This window comes from Tympanuchus pallidicinctus, unplaced genomic scaffold (genome assembly GCF_026119805.1).
Source record: "Tympanuchus pallidicinctus isolate F22 unplaced genomic scaffold, pur_lepc_1.0 scaffold3, whole genome shotgun sequence".
NCBI lineage: Eukaryota > Metazoa > Chordata > Aves > Galliformes > Phasianidae > Tympanuchus > Tympanuchus pallidicinctus.
In genome coordinates this window covers 44,668,679-44,692,096 of record NW_026294747.1, presented here as the reverse complement: position 1 = coordinate 44,692,096, position 23,418 = coordinate 44,668,679, and the positions used below count along the sequence as shown (strand labels likewise).

The 23,418-nt window shown below is 34.1% G+C and overlaps 1 protein-coding gene across 7 annotated transcripts in view; it reads right to left on the bottom strand.

Annotated features, from left to right (window-relative positions):
* Window positions 1-23,418, bottom strand: part of PPP4R4 (protein phosphatase 4 regulatory subunit 4) — a 63,479-nt gene that overhangs the window by 11,670 nt on the left and 28,391 nt on the right. For 6 of the 7 annotated variants that reach the window (XR_008209093.1, XM_052693632.1, XM_052693627.1 and 3 more), the window contains 12 exons: window positions 22,159-22,265; window positions 20,901-21,008; window positions 16,969-17,090; window positions 14,330-14,452; window positions 12,284-12,453; window positions 10,903-11,022; window positions 8,942-9,019; window positions 7,094-7,177; window positions 5,604-5,786; window positions 2,850-2,955; window positions 1,925-2,072; window positions 5-149 (listed from right to left, as the gene is read on the bottom strand). Coding sequence is in view for 6 of the 7 variants with exons in the window: in XM_052693632.1 (XP_052549592.1) it covers window positions 5-149; window positions 1,925-2,072; window positions 2,850-2,955; window positions 5,604-5,786; window positions 7,094-7,177; window positions 8,942-9,019; window positions 10,903-11,022; window positions 12,284-12,453; window positions 14,330-14,452; window positions 16,969-17,090; window positions 20,901-21,008; window positions 22,159-22,265 (1,494 nt within the window). In the remaining variant the exon portion in view is untranslated. The remainder of the gene's footprint in view (window positions 1-4; window positions 150-1,924; window positions 2,073-2,849; window positions 2,956-5,603; window positions 5,787-7,093; window positions 7,178-8,941; window positions 9,020-10,902; window positions 11,023-12,283; window positions 12,454-14,329; window positions 14,453-16,968; window positions 17,091-20,900; window positions 21,009-22,158; window positions 22,266-23,418) is intronic. The other variant, XM_052693630.1, reaches the window with a different exon arrangement.

Genomic DNA, 23,418 nt, shown 5'->3' with positions numbered 1-23,418 from the left:
TTACTCTTTTTACAATAGTCAGGACATCTTTGTCTTTCTCTTGGCACAAAAGTTTCCGTATACATAACTCCAACTGCTGAAGCAAATGTTTATCAGTGGGAATCTTCAGAGTAGATTTAACTTTTGGCAACAAATAGCACAGCTTGATTCTACCAAAGGAAAAGAAAATCACCTTTTGATACAGATAGTTTAATAAACATTAATTTTTGATTTGCATGCTACCATTTGACTCTAAAAACCTAAACTCTGAAGACAAGTCGTATAATTATTAGGCGTTATTATTCAGAAGCAATTTCTGCTTACACACTCTTCCCCGATATTCTAAAATATTTTCAAAAAACTTGTTCATAGACTGGGACCGCAGTCACATATTTGCAGTTGAACAGGTTTTTTTAATTATTTTTTTAAACCTCAGAAGATAAGCTGATCTCTAGGTTTTCAAAAGGATCTACATACCCAGTAGAAGTTGTGAGTTGCTATATGGAGTGAGGATGCAATTCTAGAAGGCAGTAAATGCAGGGAGAAAAATTATTTATACAAATTAACCCAGAACAAAATTCAAAGTTAAGAGCCTTTCTGGTCTGACAACCTGGCTGTGAAGTTTCATTTGTCATTACAGTGCCTCTGTGTAACTCAAGTGTGGGAGCTTTCAAACCAAATTCCATGAGGACTGAAGTAATTGATCCGCCTTAATCCGCAGATACTGCTTCTGAACAGGTTATATGGAAAATGTATGTATTGCTTTTTATAAATATAAAATTGAAAGGCACTGTGCATTAAATAAAAAGAATTTCAAACATTTAAGAGAAACAAAATACTCTGCAATTGACCTGACTGCAACTGCATTGCAAACTGTTTTAATCTAGACGAATTAAATGTAAAAAAATGAAAGACAATACGGTGATAATCTCTGCCTTTCTCAGATTGTACTATCTGTGCTCAGAGACAGTCCTGTGTCAGGGAGGATAGCTTTGTGATGATCAATATTCAAAGATCTTTCTTATACAATTTTTTCCTGTTTTTTATACCTTCAAAATACTTCAACCTTCACAAAGAATTATGGTAGAACATAGGTAAAGGACTATAAGTCGATTAAAGTTTCCATTAAATATTAATAATACGTCAGTAGAGCGTTCAGCTGAACTGCTTTTAAAAGCCATAAGCTACTTATGATGACAAAAAATTAGGGATTTTTTTTACTGAATGCACACATGTATGCTTACATTGGTCATCATTATTAGATATCTAGACATGTTAAGGATGACAACATGAATTACATCAGAAACAAAAGTGCAAAATCACACAAAATACATGACAAAAGAACACCAAAATAAAATTTTCTTCTGGTCTCAGAACTGCCTGGTCTCAGGCTATTTAGGGAACAGCACCAAAAAAAAAAAGTCACTATGAAATTAAAGAAAAAATACAGCATAAAAATGAAAAACGTACTAAATTCTCTTATATCTTCCTGTTCTTTTTCAATTAACTTTAACAATGAAGTAGAAAACTTCCACATAAGATAAAGCCTATGTTCACTATTAAACTATGACCACTGAAATAATTCCTTGTGTTTTTATCTTTATATATCAGTATGTTGAAATTGATGGAAATTAATGGAAAATGAAGTTAAGTTTGTTTCCTCAGACCCATGAAATAGTTTATTTTTTTCTTCTTACTTAGTGCTGTCTTCTTTAGCTCAGCACTTTTGATCAGCACCCCAGACACTCAGACTGACCTGCTTCTGTGGTTTAATGTCGTGCCCATACGTTTTTCTCCACAACTTTAGAACTGGTCACACATAAGGCACTGTACATTCTTATTTAGGCATAGTTATTTAAAACAAGCCATAAGGAAACATAATATTTGTTAACGTATTATTTAGGTTTTTTTCCCTGTATATTGTTACATACTTTTAGTACAGTACCTCACATTTGCCACTGGGTCGTGTGTAAGCTCAAGCACAGGTAGAAAGAAGTATTTACAGAAGAATGATTTTGAAAAGAGTTCCATAATGAATTCACAAGTATCTAAAAAACGAAGTCTGTTCCAATAACTTTTTCCTTGGCCCAGTTCTGAAAAATAACAATCCACAAATATTATCTGTAAAACATTTTTATTGTCAGCTAGAACACATTTCAAAGGTTAGCATTTGACTCAAAGATGACACTCTTCAATGAAAGCCTAGGCTCTGAACTCAGTAACCGTTTCTGCCAGTGAGCACTTTTTTCAGATATCTAATCTGTTCCTTTAATCACTTGAAAAAATGAAAAATAGCAAATGAGCTAGTTTCTTTGTTGAACAAAGCCTGGTATGCCTTTCAGATGATGTCACGCACATTAAAATTACCCGGCAAACATTAAAAATTGTTAATGAGCATAACTGAACCTTCTAATCTGTCTTTAAAATACATAACATTGGCCAGAAATTCCACTTACATCAGCCAGAAATTCCACATACTCATCTGACCAACCTATTCAAAAATTAATTTCTGGGATGTTTTATTCTGCACTTCTTATGTTGAAGCCTTCAGAGAATCATAATTCTATGGAGAAACTCAGTTATGCACTGCAGCACCTCTTGCTGAACAGTTTTGGATTAGAGAGGTAGGGTTGGAGGGGCACTGGTACATTATCAGTTCCCACATTGCCTCTTCCCAGTTCTTTCACCCAAACATACTCCTCGCACATCCAAATTTTGTTCTGAGTGGTGAAAGAGTGAGCAACCGAATATCTTCTAAGTGCAATCCCACCAATGATGGCAGGAAATTACACTGAAAGCATATAACCATAAACTGATCTTCAGCCAATACTAAGTCGCATCTCTAAGCAAACAAGGAAAAATTGTCTTACGTTCAATCAGTTTCTGAATAACCTCATGCCTCTGTTCTTGTTTGCGATTATAACGTAAATAAACGCACAGAGTTCGAGCAGCTGCTTTTTGGACTGGGAGGACATTCTTAAGAGAAATAAAGAAAACACAGTCAAGATTAACAGGCATTCAAAATTTCATGTTTCTTCAGTGCAATTTTAACTACAAATGCAGTCTTTTCAGATTTCTATTACTTTTTATAACCCAAACTCTTCTCAAGTTGAATAGATTTAGAGTTGCCATAACAGACTCCTTTGTAAGTGCAACTATTTGCACTTATTTTTTTACTGGGAAATTTGGTCCTGAAATTTTAATTTTCCATATGTTTCAATCAAGTACAATTTATGTTGTACCATTTTATCTTCACTTCCCACAAGGCTTTCTCCCTGAGAATAAAGCCCAGGACTTAGCTTAGAAAAGAGCAGCCTATCAAGGAGAATGGAAGATTAGGAACAGAAGCCAACTCAAATACATTTCCTGTGAAGCCTGTCAATATACAGAGTTGTTATGGAAGAACTTAAGTTATTCGGTATCTATTAGCAATCAAGTTATGTTTGTTATGCAAAATCAGATTGGTGAAGATTATGCCGATACAGGTTATTAACTATACATGTTTTAATTCAAATACCAGTGGCAAAACCAAAGAAATAAAAGCTTTATTCATTGATTTTAGTGAAGTTATTATTGATTTATTTGAACTTTCACCTTTTACTTCTGTTGCTAAATAAGAAATCCTGATTCAATCTCCATTTCACCTTTACAAAAATAAATATAAAGCATTTAAGCATTGCAGTAATCCAAGGGCTGATCCAAAAGTCATGTCTCCTATTTTGTGATGTTGGACCACAGCACCAGAGGCAGATGGTGGTGGTATGGTAGAAGTTGAACCTTCCCACCAATATTCCATAACATTTTGTTGCCATGAGACAGATGGCAGCAGAGAGACACTGTGACAAAATGGCACCTGACATGGGAGTAAAAGGTAAAAATGGGAGCAGATAAAGCAAAGGTGCAGAATTCAATTCATCCACATGGAAAGAATGGTACTCACTAACATTCATTGATTCTTGCTGAACATTTATGGAGACCAAACTGTGGATGTGAAAAAAATGAAATAGTGGGTGGTGTGTTTCAGCAGTGGTAGCTGTAACATGAAACACAAACTGCATCTAGAAGGCTGTATACAGCTGTCACACAACAAAATGAACCATAGAATGCTCAGGGTTTGGGATCATCGAGGTTCCAGTCTCCAAGCAGAGCAACTCAATCAGCTTATCCATGCAAATCAGAGAATTACAAACCCGCGAACTGCATATGGAACTGAATATCATCTTTAATGTCTTGAAAAAGATGGTGGTAACATTGGAATATTGCAGAGTTTGCTGAAGGTGGGTCCAGTGAAGGCTCATGCAGAAACAGAAAGAACATCATAAGTTTGTCAGGACCCACTGAACCATTAGGAGGCTGCAGGTGGCAGTTTCCTGGACCACATCATTACCAGTGACAAGAACTGGTGTCACCACTACAAGCTGGAGTCAATATGGCATTCCATGGAGCGATGATGTGAATTCTCCATCAAAGGAGAAGTTCAAGACAAGTGCACTGTCTTTTTGTATAGGAAAGCTGTGATCCTCCTGGATTTCCTGGAACTCAGGACCATCAATTCTGACCACTGCATCACAATACTGACTAAGCTGAAGGAACTCTGGAACTTCCAGCATCAAACCAGAAAAGATAGTCTTTCTCTCGCAACATAATAACTCCAGATTCCACACCATTTTAAAGACCATGGAGCAGAGGGCCAATCTTGGCTGGAGTATCCTACCACACCCACTGTACAGTCTGGATTTGTCACCTTCTGATTTCCATCTGTTTGGGCTGATGAAAGATGGACTGCATGGACAACATTTTCCTAACAATGACTCCACCATAGCAGCTGTAAAAAACTGGGTCACCTCCAATGGTGCAGATATTTATGAGCATGGCATGCCGGCTCAGAATGCACAGCTAATGGTGGTAACTATACTGAAAAATAGTGCTTTGCAGCTGAGACTTTGCTCAATCAAAGTGTTATTATTCTCTATGTACCTGTTTGTTGTTCCAACACATATAAATAGGAGGCATTACTTTTGGAGCAGCCTATATGCATCTTAGAATAAAATAGGCATAATATTAGTGAGAAAAAGGAATTTTAGCCAACTTATGATACATTTCTTTATTCTTTCTAACTTGTTTATCGGATTCTTAAATTATTCCATGTTTGGAAGCCATCTGCTATATTGTGGGCGTTTGAAAACATAACTTACAACATCTCTTAGAACAATTTTACTCTTGAATCAATTCACTACAATTTCAGATCAGTAGCTCTAAATGATTGCTCACTTTTAGACTTAAAGTCTTCTCGCTAAGAATGGAACATGATGCAAAGTAATCAGTGAAACTAGGAAAAAGATTTTCAATTTACTAAAAGCAAACTGATAATGAGCACAAAGCAAGGAAAGAAGAGTGTCAGAAAAGGAACACAATAACTTGTCAATACAAATTTTGCTTCCCAAATTAGGGGAAAGAAGTTCTCAGCATTTTTTCAGCTTTATATGAAATAAAACAGTCTGATATCGCATATGCAGTGAGAAATATTTAAATTAAATTAAATTTAAACATAATGCTAAAAATACCTAGTAGTAAGTGCTCTAAATACTTTAAAAAAATGAAGAACCAGAAAGAGGCAGGCTCACATTTGTCAAAATGATTGTCAACATTCTGTGAAGAAAACGGTAATAAATCTGATCACTTGATATGATTTGAGGGAGACACGCATATTTTTGTAGTAACTTCTCATGAGTTCTCCACTTTAAGGAAGTTGCTGCTCTCTGTTCTGCTGTTGTCAATGCAGGAATCAAGTCAGGAATAGACAGTAACTAGAAATAAAAATATAAACATAATTTTACACCTTCTACCTGCATGGCACATTACTAAGCTTTAAAAACAAGGCACAACAATGTAAGGAAGGAAAGATTTTAAGTGGCCAACTACTTCCTCTACTCAGCCAGAATCAGCTACACTGTGACCATTTCCAGTAGGTCTCATTTCTTTTAATAAAACCTGACCAGGATTACACAGCCTCTCATACACAGTAAATTCTACTGGTAACTACTTAAAAATCTGTTCTGGCACTTAAATAAACACACCTTCACTTCCAGCCCCTTCATCTCACAAAGAGAAACAACTGATCAGTGCTCCCTTTGAAATATCCTTTACAGCTATGAAGACAAAAACAGTCCTCCTGTCTTCTCATTCTCAAGCCAAATAAATCCCTTTGTTCTCCTCAGCTCTCAAACTTTGCAATTATTCTTCTCAGCTTCTCACTTCATTCTGAAAGGAATTGTGCACCTTTTCTCATCAAGAGGCAATGATTTTATAATAGTCAAGATAAATTGTCTTTTGAACTAAGCTAAGTGAAATATGCACTAGCACATTTGACATGCACTTGTCACATATATAACATGTTTACAGTTACAATCATCTGACAAATCCACATTTTAAAATACATCTTCAACTTGTGTCCAAATGAGAAAAAAATACATTCAGATCTTGGTCTGCTGGAATATTTCAGTTTTTCTGTATGTTTGGGAAGTATGTTTAAAACAGCATTTTGAAACAAGACATGATATTTTACATTCCATTTTACATGTTAGGAGTTCCTGAATAAACCATCATCCAGAGCCAAATAAAATTAAATCAGCAAAGTTGAGAACTTAATTCAGATCTCTGAAGTCCTAGTTCAGTACCTTTACCTCAGGAAATATGCTACCTCCTGCCAGCAACTGTGTCTGAAAAGTCAACTGTAGGTAGATGCCACATCAATATGCAAAATAAACAAATAAATAACTGGTATTAACAGTCACTCATTTAACGTGAATCCATTCTCTTTAAATATTGCTAATTTTGATTCAACTTAATGACTCTGCTGCAAAATCTGATCTATTTCAGCTAATCTGTGTTTAATTGGAAAAAGAGCATAGATATGCTGTTCATCATTACACTAAATCCAATCTTTCAAAAAAAAATTGTATTAAATTTTACAAGAAAAAAATATTTAAAAAAAAGCTCTGTTTTTCCCCAAAGCAGAAAATGATCAAGAATGATCCTCACACACCTGAAACGACTTTCCTACTACCTTCCATTTACATTTAGAAAGTAAATTATGAAACATGAGAATACCCACCTTGCTTTCTGATCCACTATTTTCTCCTCCATTAATCATTAGCTCAAGGATTTCAGGAAGGTGACCTACCAGAGCATCTAAAACCTATTTAAAGAAAGGCTGCATGAATGAGGTTTATAAATTAACTTGTGTCAATTTATGTCTCTCACCAGTAATATCCCTGCTGACATCTCCTATGTTATTGCTCTCTTACATCAATGCAGAAGATTATTTTTTTGTAAAAAAAGATGCAACTTATACTTAGTTGTACTAATGAGGACAGGGATTTAAAATTGATATTTTAATATAGAAATGTAAGTATTATAGGTTTCATATTAGAAAAATAGAATTATAGTTTTGATTCACATCAATACCACACTCAGAGATTTCTGAAACATCCAGAGTACAATACTTAAAAATGAACATTCATGCATTCTAAAAGATCTGTCTTTCACAGATGGTTAAGTAACAGCCTTAACAGCCACGAAGAAATGTATTTTGGATATTTGCCAGCTAAATCTTAAAGGCAATTTTATGTTTTTAAAAATATATTTATATTTATATTGTTATATATAAAGTGCCTATCACCTGATTGATAAACATTCTTTGGAACCATTTTGATAGCAGGGGTAAGAACAAGAGTCAGCCTGTCAGTACCTCAGCATTTCTGTTTCCAACCAATTGAAAAATAAATAAATAAATAAAAGCCACAAGACTTTGCTGCCAGCCTGGCATGCTGGCGTTTAATACAGCTACTCTATCAGGGTTGGAGGGAGACTTATTGTGAATGGCAACAGTTTGCACTGTGATTTCTCCAGCTGTGCTGCAGAACAGCACAGGCATCACAGCATAAATTCATTGATAAATTAGAACAGAATATTTAGCCTTTATTAGTGATATAGTAGTTAGTAATGATCTTGCTTTCAAAGATCAGAAATTAGTTTTGAAATTAGACTATAAAAGTATATACTAAATATTACTTGCTACCAGTCTGGATTTCTGTAGCACTGAATATTTTTACTATTTACATAACTTAGAAATTTTTCAAAACCACCAGCTGCTTCTGAGTCTCAGCTTTCCAGTGCCGGAGTTGAGAAATCTTTTAAAACAGATCAGAATTTCGTAAGCTATAAGTAGATATTCTACAAACATTCTTAATTCCCTTGAGGATGCCTAACAGAAGATACCAAAATAAAAAGCAGCATGTCAAAGGAAAATTCAATTTGCCATGCCATATCCAAAGATCCTATAGATAGAAAAACAAATAAATAAAACCAGCATGAAATGGTCAAGAACCGGTATCAGAAGAAAGTCCAACTTTGTCACAAAAAAAAAAAGACCAATCCAAACAATTCTTGCTATACTGTCTGTAAGTGATTCATTCTTCACATAGGTTGAAAACAAGGCTCACTAAACTGAACCGTCTCTGGAATGGCCAGAGGTTCTGCACCGAAATCCTTTCTAAAAATGTTGATCTTTGAATCACACACAACTTCATCTCTTCTACTGGAGAAACACAAATAAAAGAAAGTAAAAACCTGGAATGTTGACAAGAAATATTTCAATGCAGTATCAAGAGAAAATATTTCCACATAATCTGTAAGGTAATAAATAATAAAATAATAACCCATCTAAAATGAATGTTCTGAAAAGCAAATTAATGCAGTGTGGGTTAACTGAATTCAAACACCTTGTTTTCCTCCTTTCCATTCACAAAACGCTTGCATCCTTATGAAGAGCAGGAAACAGAAAGAGAAGTTGCTCATGATTGTGAGCAGTTACTGTTTCATCTTCCTGCAGAGTTCCTAAACATGGATGCGATCGTTTCAGTGTAACAAGCAAAATTAAGTTCCAAAGAAAACGTATTACCTCCAGTGACTCATCCTGTAATAGGGTAACCAGTTCTTTTTGAATTGTATACACACCAGAATTTAAAAGCTTAGCAACCTAAAACATACAAGGAAACAAACAAAAAAGACATAAGATAACAAGGTAAACCATACTTTAGTTCCCTGGCACTACAGCGATTACCCTACATGCGCTTACTTGTCAGCAGAACAATTTTTTACTATCAACCCTCTAAAATCATACTTCCCTGTTGATCACACTAAAAATATGCTTATACAGACAATATGGAACAAGAAACAGACTTGTTACCTAACTGACAAATATGGTTTTAGTCTTAATGCTATGTCACACTTTAAGAAGAAAAAAATTAACATTTAACTGCTTGAAGTTTTCACTCCTAAATTATTTGTTCTGTTTTTCTTTTGATTCCTAAATCACATATAAACTTCTAAAAAATACTACAAGTCCATCTCCAAATTGCAAAAAATGGTTTTATAGTGAATATGAGAAAAACTTCAGGAATGAGATTTTGCTATAGTGCATACTTAGCTTAAGACTTTTAATGGTTTTCCTTGTTTATATGAGCCAATTGAAGATAATATCTTCTATAATCAAGATTAAACTTCAAGGAAACAGCTACAGGCAGTTATTGAAAAGCATACCCAGCCATCAATGAATGCCATAACTTGCTGACATCTGGCTGTCATGAAGTTGCTTAGTCATGGTTTTAAAAATACACTGACTGGCACTAAATGTACATTCAGATTAAAGTATAATTTTACGTTTGTTTTTTTTTTTTTTAATGAGCTAGTATATTTTATATATGTTCAGACAGAACCCTAAAAGTGCTATACATCAGATAAAAAGTTATGTAGAATGATATGCTAACAGTATGATCTTGATAATTAGCTTGGATTGTCATTTATTAAGAGAAGGCATCAACAAGCACAGAGAAATGGAAACCTATCCAGATTTCTTAAGATGACAGAAATAAGGTCGTCTCAGGCCTCAGAATGGGCTGCCCAGGAAGGTGGTTGAGTCACTCTCCCTAGAGGTGTTCAAGAAATATTTAGCTGTTGCACTAAGAGGCATGGTTTAGTGGTGAAATATTGGTGGTAGGTGAACCATTGGACTGGGTCATCTTGGAAGGTCTTTTCCAATCTTGGTGATTCTATGATTCATTTATTTCTCTACTCTTTATTTAAATACTTTCAGTGAGCTGCTTAATTTACAATTTTCTTCAACTACAAACTGGCATAAAAGGCTAGTTTGAGGATTTCATTACTAAGATTCTTTGTAAAATGCGATGAAAACCTTGATGATCTCTGATATGGATTGGAACATTCAGAAGAGAGTGTATATTCATTTCTGCAATTCATACCGTATTCTAATAATATACACGCAAAGATTTTTTTTGAACTTTTACGAAAATAATGAAGTGAAACTTATGTAAATTGAGTGGAATAATAAGAATATATGTGCTTTTAGGTCTGCACAGTTTTCCAAGTATTTTCATATTAAATTTTAACTTAGACTTAGTGTTTAACTTAGACTTAATACAAGCAAATAGTCTTCAGATAATACAGCATAGTTGCAGTCTAGATGTAAAGATTTTCAGGACAGAAGTAACAAGCTCCTTTTCTCCTGTCTGTCTCATTATTTTATAATAGCATTCAAAACCTTCAAATAATCTAATTAGTACAGTCGCTTTTGTCAGTGGTACTAGACCATCTTTAGTTTCTTTTAGTTTTGCTTCTTAACCTCACAGTACCGTTTTGTAGACAATGTTGCACAACAGGTTGAAGTATTTATGGGCTATAATTACATAATAGAAGACACTGAACACTTCTGATGAAATTAATCATTTTAGCAAGTTTTTACAAGTCTTCTTCTATAGGTTGAACAGTTACAAACATGAACTTAAAGAACAAAACATAAAACAGAAACACTTCAGAACCAACAAAGAATTTTTGTAGACATACTTCATAGAAGCTTATGGCCATGGTATATCTGACTGGAACTTCAGGATCATGACAAAGGCAGAAGAATATAGAATACAGTTCTAAATGGAAGTTCTTTGGATCCACAAAAACCATCATGGCCTGTAGAAAAATAAAGTCTTCTATTAACTGTATTGCTAATCAGAGATTATCAGAAAAAAATACTGAGTTACAATGAGTGAGATACTTGGGAGTTAACAAGTTGTGATTTTAAAGACAAAGTGTGATATTTTTGATGGCCGTGTCAAAACAAGGCATCAGATAAGTTAAAGAATTAAGGACTAAATTGGTTGTACAGACTTCCAGACTGCAAGCTTTGTTTCTGTAGACAGATTAAAACCACAAGCAATAAAAGCTTTTTTATAAATAATGTTTCAGTAAACTAGCAGAAGCTGCAATTGAAGACCAGAGCAACACAATGTTTTAGTAAACACTAAAATATCTGAATCTCAACATAACTGTGTGTGTACATCACTTGCTTTTGCTCAACTAAACCAACAGATTTCTACTACATAGTTGGTTTTATCTTTAAAAGGTAGAGTAAAAATAACCCATTTATTGGCTCTTGGTACAGATTTAGTTTATTCAAATATAAACATCGTATGTCAAAATACAAAACAGATATGCAAAAGTATGAGTGGTAGATTTAACAACCTCATATAAACTTGGCTACCCTGTTTCACAGGCATATTCTCAAGGACTTTGTGCAAATTGTTTGGAGAAAACAGATATGAATCCTGTCTCTGGGGAGACCTTATTGCTCTCTTCCAATATCTGAAAGGTGCTTACCTTTATACCTGAAAGAGAGTGGAGTTGGTGACAGGATGAAGGGAAATGGCCTTAAATTGCACCAGGGTAAATTTAGGTTGGGTATCAGGAAAAACTTCTTTACAGAAAGGGTTGTTAAGCACTGGAATAGGCTCCCCAAAGAGGTGGTTGAGTCACCATCCCTGGATGTGTTTAAAAACCATTTGGATGTAATGCTCAGGGACATGATTTAGTGGGGGTTGTTAGTTAGGGTAGTATGGTTAGGTTGTGGCTGGACTCAATGATCTTTAAGGTCTTTTCCAACCTGAGCAATTCTATGGTTCTATGAAAGAATGAAATCAGTTATCTCTTGAAATAGTAATCTCTCAGTCAAAACTTTCCAATAGTTTTTTGAGTCTCCAAAGATGAATCTTTCCTGGAAACTCTTTTGTTCAACCTCTAATTCAAGATGTTAACTTGAATTTTCCAGGGAAGAGCTAGAATCTAGCTAATAATGTACAATTGTTGTCAATACTTTCTCTGTCCTTCTTGCAGTCCTATTTAGTGAATTATATGCACGACACAACTTAGTTAATCTGAAATTAATACTACTTACTGGAAAATTGTAAGCACAGTTCTTCCTCACTGAAATATACTTCTTTTCCTGTTCCAGAGTTTGCAGTTGTAATTGATTATCATTGTGTCCATTTTCCTGCTGTAAGCCCAGTGTACAAAGCTTCTTATAAAATTCCAAAAACCGTAAATGCTGCTCAGGAGTAAAAATGCCTCCAAAATTAAAATAAGAATAAGATTACTCTTCTCATTAGAAATGCTACTACTAATGCTCAAGAAACAAAAATCATTTGCAAATCTATCAAGTTTGCCATGTTTTGTTCCCTGCATCATCAGTACAAATTATACAGGAAAGATGATTAAAGAAAAATGACAGCTACCTATTATGGAGTGAATCTTTATTTCTGTTTACGTAATTCTTGGAATAATCAAGAATTCAGCAGCAGGACTGCAAATATAATTTTTTGTTCAACTAACAGAATTTTCATCTTTACTCCATTTTCAGAGTGTGAAAACTACTAGCTGATGAAATCATTGAGTGCCATAACATACTGGAAAAAGGCAGAAGTGATGCTAGCATTTAACAGCTAGAGAGGGGAAGAGCAAGCCATATAATTTTAGATTGATTATTCAGATTAACTTAATGGTTTAAAAAAAAAAAAAATATTACAAAAAAAAAAAAATCACAAAATCTACTTGTAAACACCAAAAAATGAAACAAGAAAACAAGCAACAGTCAACACAGGAAAAGCAAAACCTCTTGAACGGATTCCCTTTCCTTCTAGTACTGGTTAACAAGACCTGCAAATAGCAGAAGATGCAGTAAAAGGGCATGCCTGCTGAGATTTTCATAACCAAAGAGATATCTGTAAAGTTGCTTCAAAATTGCTTGAAGAACAGATAAGAGGCAACAGCAGGGTACCATGCTTATTCAGATGTGTCAGGAAAGACTAAATAGGCACCAGTCTTTTTAAAGAAGACAAACAAAACCTCAACTTTAGAGTTACTTCTGTTCATAGCCTGTATTTGAACAAATAACATTAAACTACTGCAGACTACTGGGAAAAAAAAAAAAAAAGAAAAAAAAGACTTTTTCAAAGTGAACAATATAAGCAGCAATTTGGCTTGCACAACATGTGAATGTCTTGCCTGTTCATTTTGTTCAGTTTTCCTAAGGTGTAACAATTCAACAAAATGTGAATTAGTTAGACAGAGGTGTAGAGAGAGATCAGCAATTAAAGTCAGAAGAAGATTGCGAATACATGATAAAAACAGGATGGACTCTTCTGACTCTGGGGTTCTGTAAACAACACTTTGGCACTACAGAATAGCCCTTTCAGGCTATTTGTAGTGAAGCAGCTGATAGCTTAGCTTCATAGTCTCAAACCTGACCAAAAAATGAACTTTTCTAAGATCTGCAAGAAATATCAAAGGGCTTAAGAGTCCAGGAGGAAATTCTCTACAGCTTAAATGTGTGTGCTGCCCCTTCCCAGGTAAGTTCTGGACAAAGGATAAAAGTGGGCAGAATTATAACAGAAAGATCTTCCATGCACAAAGTGCTGAGGTACAGAAAACTATGGGTACATGATGGGTCACAACTGTAGCTGGGAACCCACATGCTGTTAGATCTCCATTCTCCCCTGAAATTCGTTATGGGCTGCACTTTTTCTTTCATGCCTCAAAAAAAAAAAAAAAAAAAAAAAAAATCAAGCACAGAAGTGAACATACAAAGTTAACATCATACTGCACTGTCAAAGACTACTAGTTACAAAAATTCAGTCATCCAACTCAGATGAACCAGAATAACCAAGAAGGTATCAAAATAAATCAGTCAAACCAATAAACAAAAGCCATCACGCTTCCACTTCTGTCCCTGTTTAAACATAAAAGAGCAATAAACCAACAGATATCTTAGGTGCAAATTCACAAAATCCGATATGTACTGGATAGATGATTTCAGATTTGTAGTGCTATATTTTCTCTCTTAGCTCATCCAATTAACTGAGTTCTGAATACCTTTCCAAGTGCTTCAAATTTTCTGACCTTCCCTCATTTTTATTTTTTATTTTTAAAGAATGTTATATCTTACCATATAATCCATTGCACAGTTTTCCCAAATGGAAAGATAAGGAAACTAGGATGGATTCATCAGCTTTGAAGGACTTTTCACAGAATGATTTCACTAAGGGGAGCACAGTTTGCCTCCTATCATCTGAAAGACAAAAGAGACTTTTAAAGTTAATCACTTGTTATGAAACATCCTAAAAGACCACTCATAGTGGGATTCTACAGCGAGTTGCAAAAAATATTGTTTAATATGCTCAGGAGTCTTTTTGGCACGCACTCATTGAAGGCAGAAAACAGGAGGCAGAGTGATGAACATTACCACAGTAGAAGTCCAGATTTTTAATACCATACCTGTTCTAAATCTAAATACCTGTTCTAAATGGGGCAGAGAATAAATGAACAGCTACTAACTTCTCTGTTCACCAAGAATATAGGGAGTTAAAGAATATAGCAGTATTCTAGCAATAATAATTCCTACAATAGTATGAAGACAGTGCGGTTATGACCAAACATAACCATGATGGTGAAAAGAAAAATCTGGGTCTGACAGAACTGAATTTTTTGCAACCTACTGAGGAAACTGCAAATCTTCTGGCAAACAATAAACAGAGAAACAAAAAAAAATTAAGGGCAACAGAAATAACTAATGTCAAATGCAACAAACAGTGCTAAGCACTCTGTTCCCACATTAAAGAGCAAATATTCAAAGAAATTGATGTTTGGAATTATTTTAAATAAAAGCAATGTATTTTAAGATATTCAAATTTTAAATAGATTTCGATTTTTTTTTTTTAATGGTAATTTAACTCTAATATTCAGCAAATACAAATGAATGAACAAAGCATTTATGCTGACATGAAGAAACACTGTGATATTGCCAGAGAAAAACCCTAGGATACAACATTGAGTCATCTACCTTGATAAGTTTGTTTTGTATTTCGGCCATGAAACAAAAACCTATGCAAACCAAACACCTGCAGACACGTTCTTTGCAAACCTGTTAAGAAGTCTTAATCTATTTTTCTTAATTTTTCATTTTTCATACCTTTTTCGTAGAAGCAGTAGCAATTGGAAAGGTGGGGAAAAGATGGGCAGGAACAAAAAGAAGCAAAAACATGACAGTATAAATGGAATGGCTCAAGAATTTGAAAGTTAACCTACCAGCTTACTTGCTAATTTAAGCACTAACTGCTAAAAAGTCCATTGATGACATTCTCCTCCAAATCTTATTTCTTTATGTATTTCTCCATATGGCTTATAAGCAGTCATGTATTTTAGTAATTCATCACCATGTTCCTGTAAAGTAAATATTTGCTCCTCACTTCTCTATCAGGACGTACAGTCAGTAACACGAGAGTGGGAGGGGGAAATACAGTGCAAAATACAAAGTTACTAATGAAGATAAACAACTGAAGAGGTTGGAAAATGCATAAAGAAGAAATTGGCAATTAATGAACAATGATCATCAACCACTCGTGGAGCTTATAATATACTTTTCTTCATATACATTATAAACAGGATCTTTCATGTACTTCACTTCCTTACCCCTTGTTCAGTTTGTACAAAAGCAGTAGAGAATACAACTGACATTGAGCCAGAAAATCTGCCTACCACTGTCTTACACATAGCCCTGAAAAATTTGGTACAGAATGCAGAACAAGGCACTGCATTTACCCTTATGGGAGAGTAGCCAGCAACCCTTCTTAAAATTTGCTCAATCATTGCTGAACTGAATTGTGATGGGAACTCCAGCACCATGAATGTGGACACCTCACCATCACTAAGAGTATCAAAGACAACAAAGAGGCACCCCTACATGTGGAGAAGCATGAAATATTCATGTTGTTTAGAGGAAAGACATGGAGCACCTTAAAAATTACAAGCATTTACATTTTCCACTTACAATGGAAAATACAATGAAAAGCTTTATATAACACACATACTTCCTTGCTGCAAAGAAGAAAGCTTTTATTACCACATACCCACAAGTTTACTGTGCTTTAAACAGCAATTGCTAATTCTTAGATCTGCTAAATAGATCAGTTGTGCACACTTCAATTTATTGGACATGAAGAATTATTTTTTGACCCCAAATTTATGAATGTGTTCAACATGTAGCATTGTTAAAAACTGCAAAGTTTACCGACACACACATAAATTTTACATCATTGCATCAGCCTGGCTTCAGGAGCTGCAGTCTGTAGTTATGACAAACTTTACTTCAATTAAGAGGCAAAAAAACAGTTAATAGCAAAATAAATCCAAAAACAAACAAACAAAAAACAGCCAAACCCAACAACAAAATAAAGCCACAAATATCTGCATATGTTGAAATAACACTTTGTGTTATGCTATGTATAATAGCATCAAGTAAATACTAGCAACCCAATACTCCTATCACTTGTACACTAGTTTTACTAATTAGGCTTCATTTCATTATATTAGAAACTTAGAATATGAAAATAACAGCTTTTGTGGACACGTGGTTCACTTTTCTTAAAAAAACTAAAGCACTGCAAAACACAAAATACATCAAGGATAAAAGAAAAAATAAAATCAGAAAATGTGTTAAAAATGCAAATAGAACAAAGATTCAATTACATTTATAAGATGCACTGAGGAGTTAAAAACTGGGCTATTAGGTCCAAATGAAGTCCTTACCTGAGTCAAACATATCAAGCAGATTCACTAATGTCTCAAAAGCTGCAAGGCGTACACTGCTGCCCTCATCTCTTGCCAGCTCTACTAATTCAGGAAGCACTACAGTTTTGGTTAGTTCTGTCCTGCAGATTGAGGCAAGCATTTAAAGAGAAAACATATAATAAATCAAAGCTGCAATCACAAAACAGAATTCTGAAACTATCCTGAAATATTGAGTTAGTTATTCTTAGGGTGTTCAGGAAGGAAAAATTCACCAAGTTGTAAGAAAATGAAAATTAAATAGAAACATACATTTCATCTCAGGACTTAAAATACAAGCTTCATCACTAAAAAAAAACCATCACTAAAAAAAGCATTCAAATTAACTTTAAAAAGATTAGAGAAAATGCAATCTGAAAAAATTCAAAGGATTCCAGCTTTTTCACTATGTCACTAAGAAAACTTCTGATCAAATATTCAGGAACTCCTCAATAAAATTCCAAATGAATCAATTTCCAAAGTCAAAATGATTAAATACACGTCAAGTGGGACTGAAGCATCTGGAAATCTTATGCTTCGAAGACCAAAGAAGAGCCTTCTTTGTAAAGGGTAAGCAAATGCTGCTCAGAGAACATGAAGCTTCCTCACTCACCCTTAAAAACACTGGCTTTCAGGCTTGTTTTAACATTGTAATGAAAGGGTTTCATCACAAGAAGGAATGAAAGAGTTTCGATATAGAAACTTATTTTTATTTTTTTTTTAAATAGAAGTCAAGATTTTCAAGTGTTTGAATTTGTATGTATTCAAATTAAGAAGTCCACTTTGTTGTGCTCTCATGAATGAGCTCTTGCTCTGCCCAGCCATTGGTGAAAACTGTTGTAAGCATCACAATGGGACTTCAGCAATTTAAAATAGCCACAAATACAGCCCGCAGTGTTTATAATACTGTCCAAAATATAAAACTGCAGAGAAACATGATAAAATTATATACATGGACATTAACCAAAACAGCAAAATCTAAGCTATGTTTTACTCTTTGAGCAACTGTATGCAGATAATTAAGACTCTGTCATTTCAGTCACAGTTTTTAATATAAAACTAATCGCAGTCTCTAGGCTGACACATTTTAACAAATAAGAACACCCAATCAGACCATTCCTTGTTTTGTAAGTGAATAGAAACATTTTCAAATTTTACAAGTAATTAGCACCAGCTAATTTGTGCCTTGTGGAATTTATTACTTAAATAGCATTCTTCCAAACAGATGATTAATCATTTTTTTTAGATTTTGTTTATATTGTATTACAAGAAAATTACGTGACACAATTTAGTAATAATATCATTAAACAGTAACAACAGGTCTTGAATCTGCTGTCACATTGTGCCTTCATCATACACAAGAAAACATTTCCATTATTTTGTCTTTATTTCCCTACTACCTATTCATCCTCAACGTAAAACACAGCAACAGTTTACACATTGAAAATACAGTTTGCCATCTCCATGAGATTACAGTATCTAAATCATTATGATGACATCAGGCATAAAACTGACAGAGAAAGCAGTGTATAAAGATACATAAATAGTAAAAACAGACAGTGGAGAGGAAAGAATTAAGGAAAATCATTCACAATGGACCCCTAATTGATAGCTATGCATTTAGCTCTATTAAGTCACTACATTAATGTTGGGTAAATTGCTAGTAATACTGCCATTTGCCACTGGACAATACCTGTTGTTTTTAGTCTTTCCTCACCCAAGTATAAGACATTCAATTTGATTAACTTTAAAGACACTCAACAGCATGCAGAAAATGTTATTTCCCTTCCAAAAAGGTCATTTATTGGTATGATGTATTGCCTTCTTGTTACGTACAAAAACAATTTTTTGTTTCTTCTTTCTTGGTCTTAGAATATCTTGAAATTAAACAGCATTTGGAGGAGGAATGAGGAAAACAGCATAAACACAACACATTGCATTCTTATTTCAGCACTTGTGTGCTCATGTATCTATCTTATAACAAAACAGCAGAACAAATACACAGATTCATAAAAGTGCTGCCTGAAAGCTACTACTAAAAACCATTTTCTTCTCAACAGACTGAGTCACAGGTCAAGAAAATCCGTGCAGCTATGATCTTTTTAAAACACTAAAAATTTTCCAGTCATATGTGAAAGCAATGCTCTGTAACCATACCCATATTCTAGATAAGAGTTATTTTATTCAAAATAGCCCTTACATCATTTAAAAATATATACTTTGCTTTGCAATTGGTCACAAAACATTTTCAAAGACAGATTCATATGACTGCCTCCCAGCTCCTGACTATAGCAGAGGTTAACAGAGAAATCCACGGACATGTAGACTGTATCTCATAAGGAAACAGCAAAAACAAACAAACAAACAAACAAAACCATATATATATGTATGTATATACATACACACACAGACATATATACAGTGGTATCAAACAAACAAGAAAAAAGGAAGGAAGATGAGTGGAGAAGATCATACAACATAGGGAGAGCCAGAGGTCAAACGTAAAGGACCATATCCCAGATGAAGGCACAGTAGAGAGGGAGGGGGAAAAAAAAAAAAAGAAAAAAAAAAAGACGTTCTGAAAACTTATTTTTATGGCTTTCTTCATTTTGGTGACATTAGAAGATTTCTAATATGACAGTTGGGACAACAACTCCCTACAAAACTACAGTTCTGGAATAAGAAAAACCATGATCAGCTCCTGAAAATACACAGAACCCTCTCCTTTTACACATCTTTAGTCTCCTATGAAACAGAACTCAGTCTTAAGATACAGAATGGTACATGAGATACATACATGCAATAAAAATAAATGTGATATCAAATTAGTTGGAACCTCAGTTCAGTAAAGTGTGTATTAAATTTTAAGTTCAAAATTATCAACCAATTCAGCCGTTCTTTTCTTCTATCATACGTTCTTTCAAATCCAAGGCTGTTCAGTATGGAAAAATGTTACAATGATTTACCATTATAAAACAAATTAAATATAAAAGCAAATTAATAATACTACTTAGTTATGAATAAAAATGAATAATATTCTTTTGAAATTAATTCACAATATTTGACCTTTTGAAGGGCAACAATCTTGCAGTAGAGCTGCTTAAAGCACAAATATAAAATCATTCCATACATGATGAAGAAAAGTTTTTTACCTGAGAGCCTAGAAATTACTGTTCTGCATGACTTCACCTAAACAATGTGAAATTAAGTGCAGTACCACAATCCTTTGGTCTTGCTGTGAATATCCACTCCTATATCCGAGTGCACTAAAACACAGCCTAAACATGCGCTTTTCTGATATTTCATGGCTGAGAGGTAAATAGCATTGTTTGCAAGATTTCTGGTGCTTTTGTGGTTTTCTGTTCGTAGTGCTGGTTTGGGCTTTTTTTGTTTGTTTATAGTTCAGCATCTAAATCACAACATACTTCATAATTTAAAAGAAAAATATTCTACAGGCACAGAAATAATTTCCACAAACATGAGTGCTAACAAACGGAAGTGCTTTCTTACAGTAGCTCTCAAATTACATTTCAGTTTCAGCCTCATCCCTGAATCTGCTCATAAATTCATAGCTGGAAAGGCCAGAGGGACTACTGAGATTTAATCTATCCACCTTTGCAACATGGCGCAAAGAAACTCACTTCATTATTTCTTCAAGTCTGTAAAACCACGTACTGCTTTTTTTTAACTCCTGGCACAAGAAGCATTCTTTGTATGGTTCTGCAGTTCTACTATCACAAAGAAATTACAACCTGAAAATATAAAATAGGCAACCACAATCTCTAAGAAAAAAGTTGTACACTCCAAATACTTTACTGAGAATGCATGAATTAAGCTAGAAATCTTAAAATGAATTTTTAGATTACCATTACTATTTTGGATTTTGCAATTAGAAGTATGCAAATTGTACTTACCCTATTCCTTGAGCTATATGTTCTAGTTGCCGACACATGCAAGTTCTTACTTCATATTCTACATCCTGGCACAGTGATTTTACCAATGGAAGAATCTCTCTTTTAACTCTAAAAACACAAACAATTTTGATAAATATATAGAACAAAAATATATAGAATCCACTTCACAGCATTCACATTTTATCCATATATGACTTCTAACACTAATTTTATTTTTTTATAATTTATCGTGGGTGGCAAATGATTTTTTGAAAACTTGAAATTGTAAACTATACATCAGACACAAATATATACTAACAGGAAAAGGATTATTTACAATCACTGTAATTTGCTCATATTTCACCTACTGTAGTCTACACTATGGAAATAGGAGGTAGGCTGTCCTCATTTCCAGCTGTCCTCATTTAATAACTATCTTCAGAACAGTTTTTGAACACACTGTAAGAATACCACAAATTATATAAATGGAAGTGCAAATCCTAATTAATCTTGTCCTTTTTTTGAAAGCAGAAAGTACAGAATAAAAGAGAAAGCTAATAAAAGGTTGCTTATTGAGTCAGAAATCATGCTGAAAAATAGGACAGCTCTACTGATTTGGACATGAGTTAATCTTTTCCCATGTATACCAAGGACACTCCAAATCAGCATTCACACAATGCAATGGGTCCACGGATTGGAAACACATTTGGTGAAAATATTTTACTATCATAAGACTGAATAAACCCTTCAAAAATGTGCTGTACCAACCACTTGGGGCAGATAAGAGGTTCAGATTTACTTTCCCTGTTTTGCACCACTGTCCAAACCCACAGACACTGAATCTAGGAACTGGAAATTACTAGGCAAAAATAGTGGCTCCCAGTGCATCTCCACATGCATAGATTGAAATATATATAAATACATACATATATATCTACATGTGAAATTTGGGAATACAAGATGCTAGGAAGAAGAGTTCTGAGGAGGCTTTCTCCTCATGAAAGGTAGTTGTGTTTTGTCTCCACAAGTTGCAGAGACATCCACTGTCTTATTTTCTAGCAGTAAGAACAATAAACAAGAGTGACATGAAAATGGTACCCACATCAATCTGTGGAAGAACATACAAGCTGCAGTGAACATTTTGTTATTACTATCTTGATAAAGAAATCTGTAAGAAAAACATGTGTGATTTTTGCAATAGTTTTCTCTCAGTAACTTTTGTCCACAAACAAATACTGATTCACATTATGGAATGAAGATGTATATGCAATCTACTCACATGTGAGCTTCAAATTTGTTAGCTAATTTTCCCATGATTTTACAACTAACTAAGCGTGACTGAAGTGTTTGAGAAATCTGTGCCTTGGAAACAAGTGGATTCAGGATCTACACAAGGGAAAAAGAAGAAATGTCACAGGTAAATTATGCATTCCCCTTCCTTAAAAATATATTTAAAAAAATATAGAAAAACATATATACCAGATGTCATCTACTCCTCTCATGAAATTAATTAGTACTAAAAATAATAATGCATTTTTACGTTAATAGTCTACTGAAAACCTGCTTTTATTATTCAGTTAATTATAGCATATTAAACTGATATCTTGGCCCTAATTGCAGTTCATGATTCATATCACAGCCAGAGGTTTACATTTGTCTACTTGTGTTTTTATTTTGAGACTAAGTTTGTATATGAATATTTATAGCTATTAGCTGTTAATTTTCACAACAGCTGTTAAATATGTCCTGCTAAAAACATCAAAAAGTAGGTAGAGAATGGAAAAGTAATGCTGAGGTTCTTTTTCATGAGTTTTCCTCAGGAAACATCAGCTTTAATGTGAAGCTGTGAAGCAAGAATTTCCCTTGCTTATGCATAACTAAGGAAAGGTTTCATTCCTATGTAGATTCAGAAAACCTCTATGTTTAACTGAAGCTGTGCTGTCATTTGTTGGATCACCTCTATGGTGCCACAAACTAAGATGTGCAGAACTCCACATTAAAATATATTGTTTCTGGCCCAGAAATAACCATGGAAATATAGGCCATGCCAGGGAGAGCATTACAGAGTCTGTAGTCCTGCAGTCTGCCAGAGTTCCTTACTCAGTCTCATGGCATAGCTCCACAAAGGAATAACATATACACAGGGCAGCAAGTGCCTTAACAATATTGTTAAAGCGTTTCTCTCCTTACTAGCTGAAATTCTCAGGTGAGAAAAGTTAGGTTCACTGTAATACTTCATAAACAAATATTTCATAAGTCATATGGAAAACAGTTTACTACTCATCTGATCTTTGAATACGAAAGCAAACACACTACATTAGTAACTCTAACTAGGTTTTAGAGCTGACTGTAACTTCTTTTTACCTTCAGAAGCTTATTTTTCAACAGTCTCAGATTCTAATTACTAATTTTAATGAGTATTTTTAAACCACAGAAATGATCACATATTTACAACTCTATATAGTTCTAAATACAGTAAAATTATCACTGTCTCAAAGCTTTTACCCTTAACAGTAAAATACAAATTCTCAAAATAAAA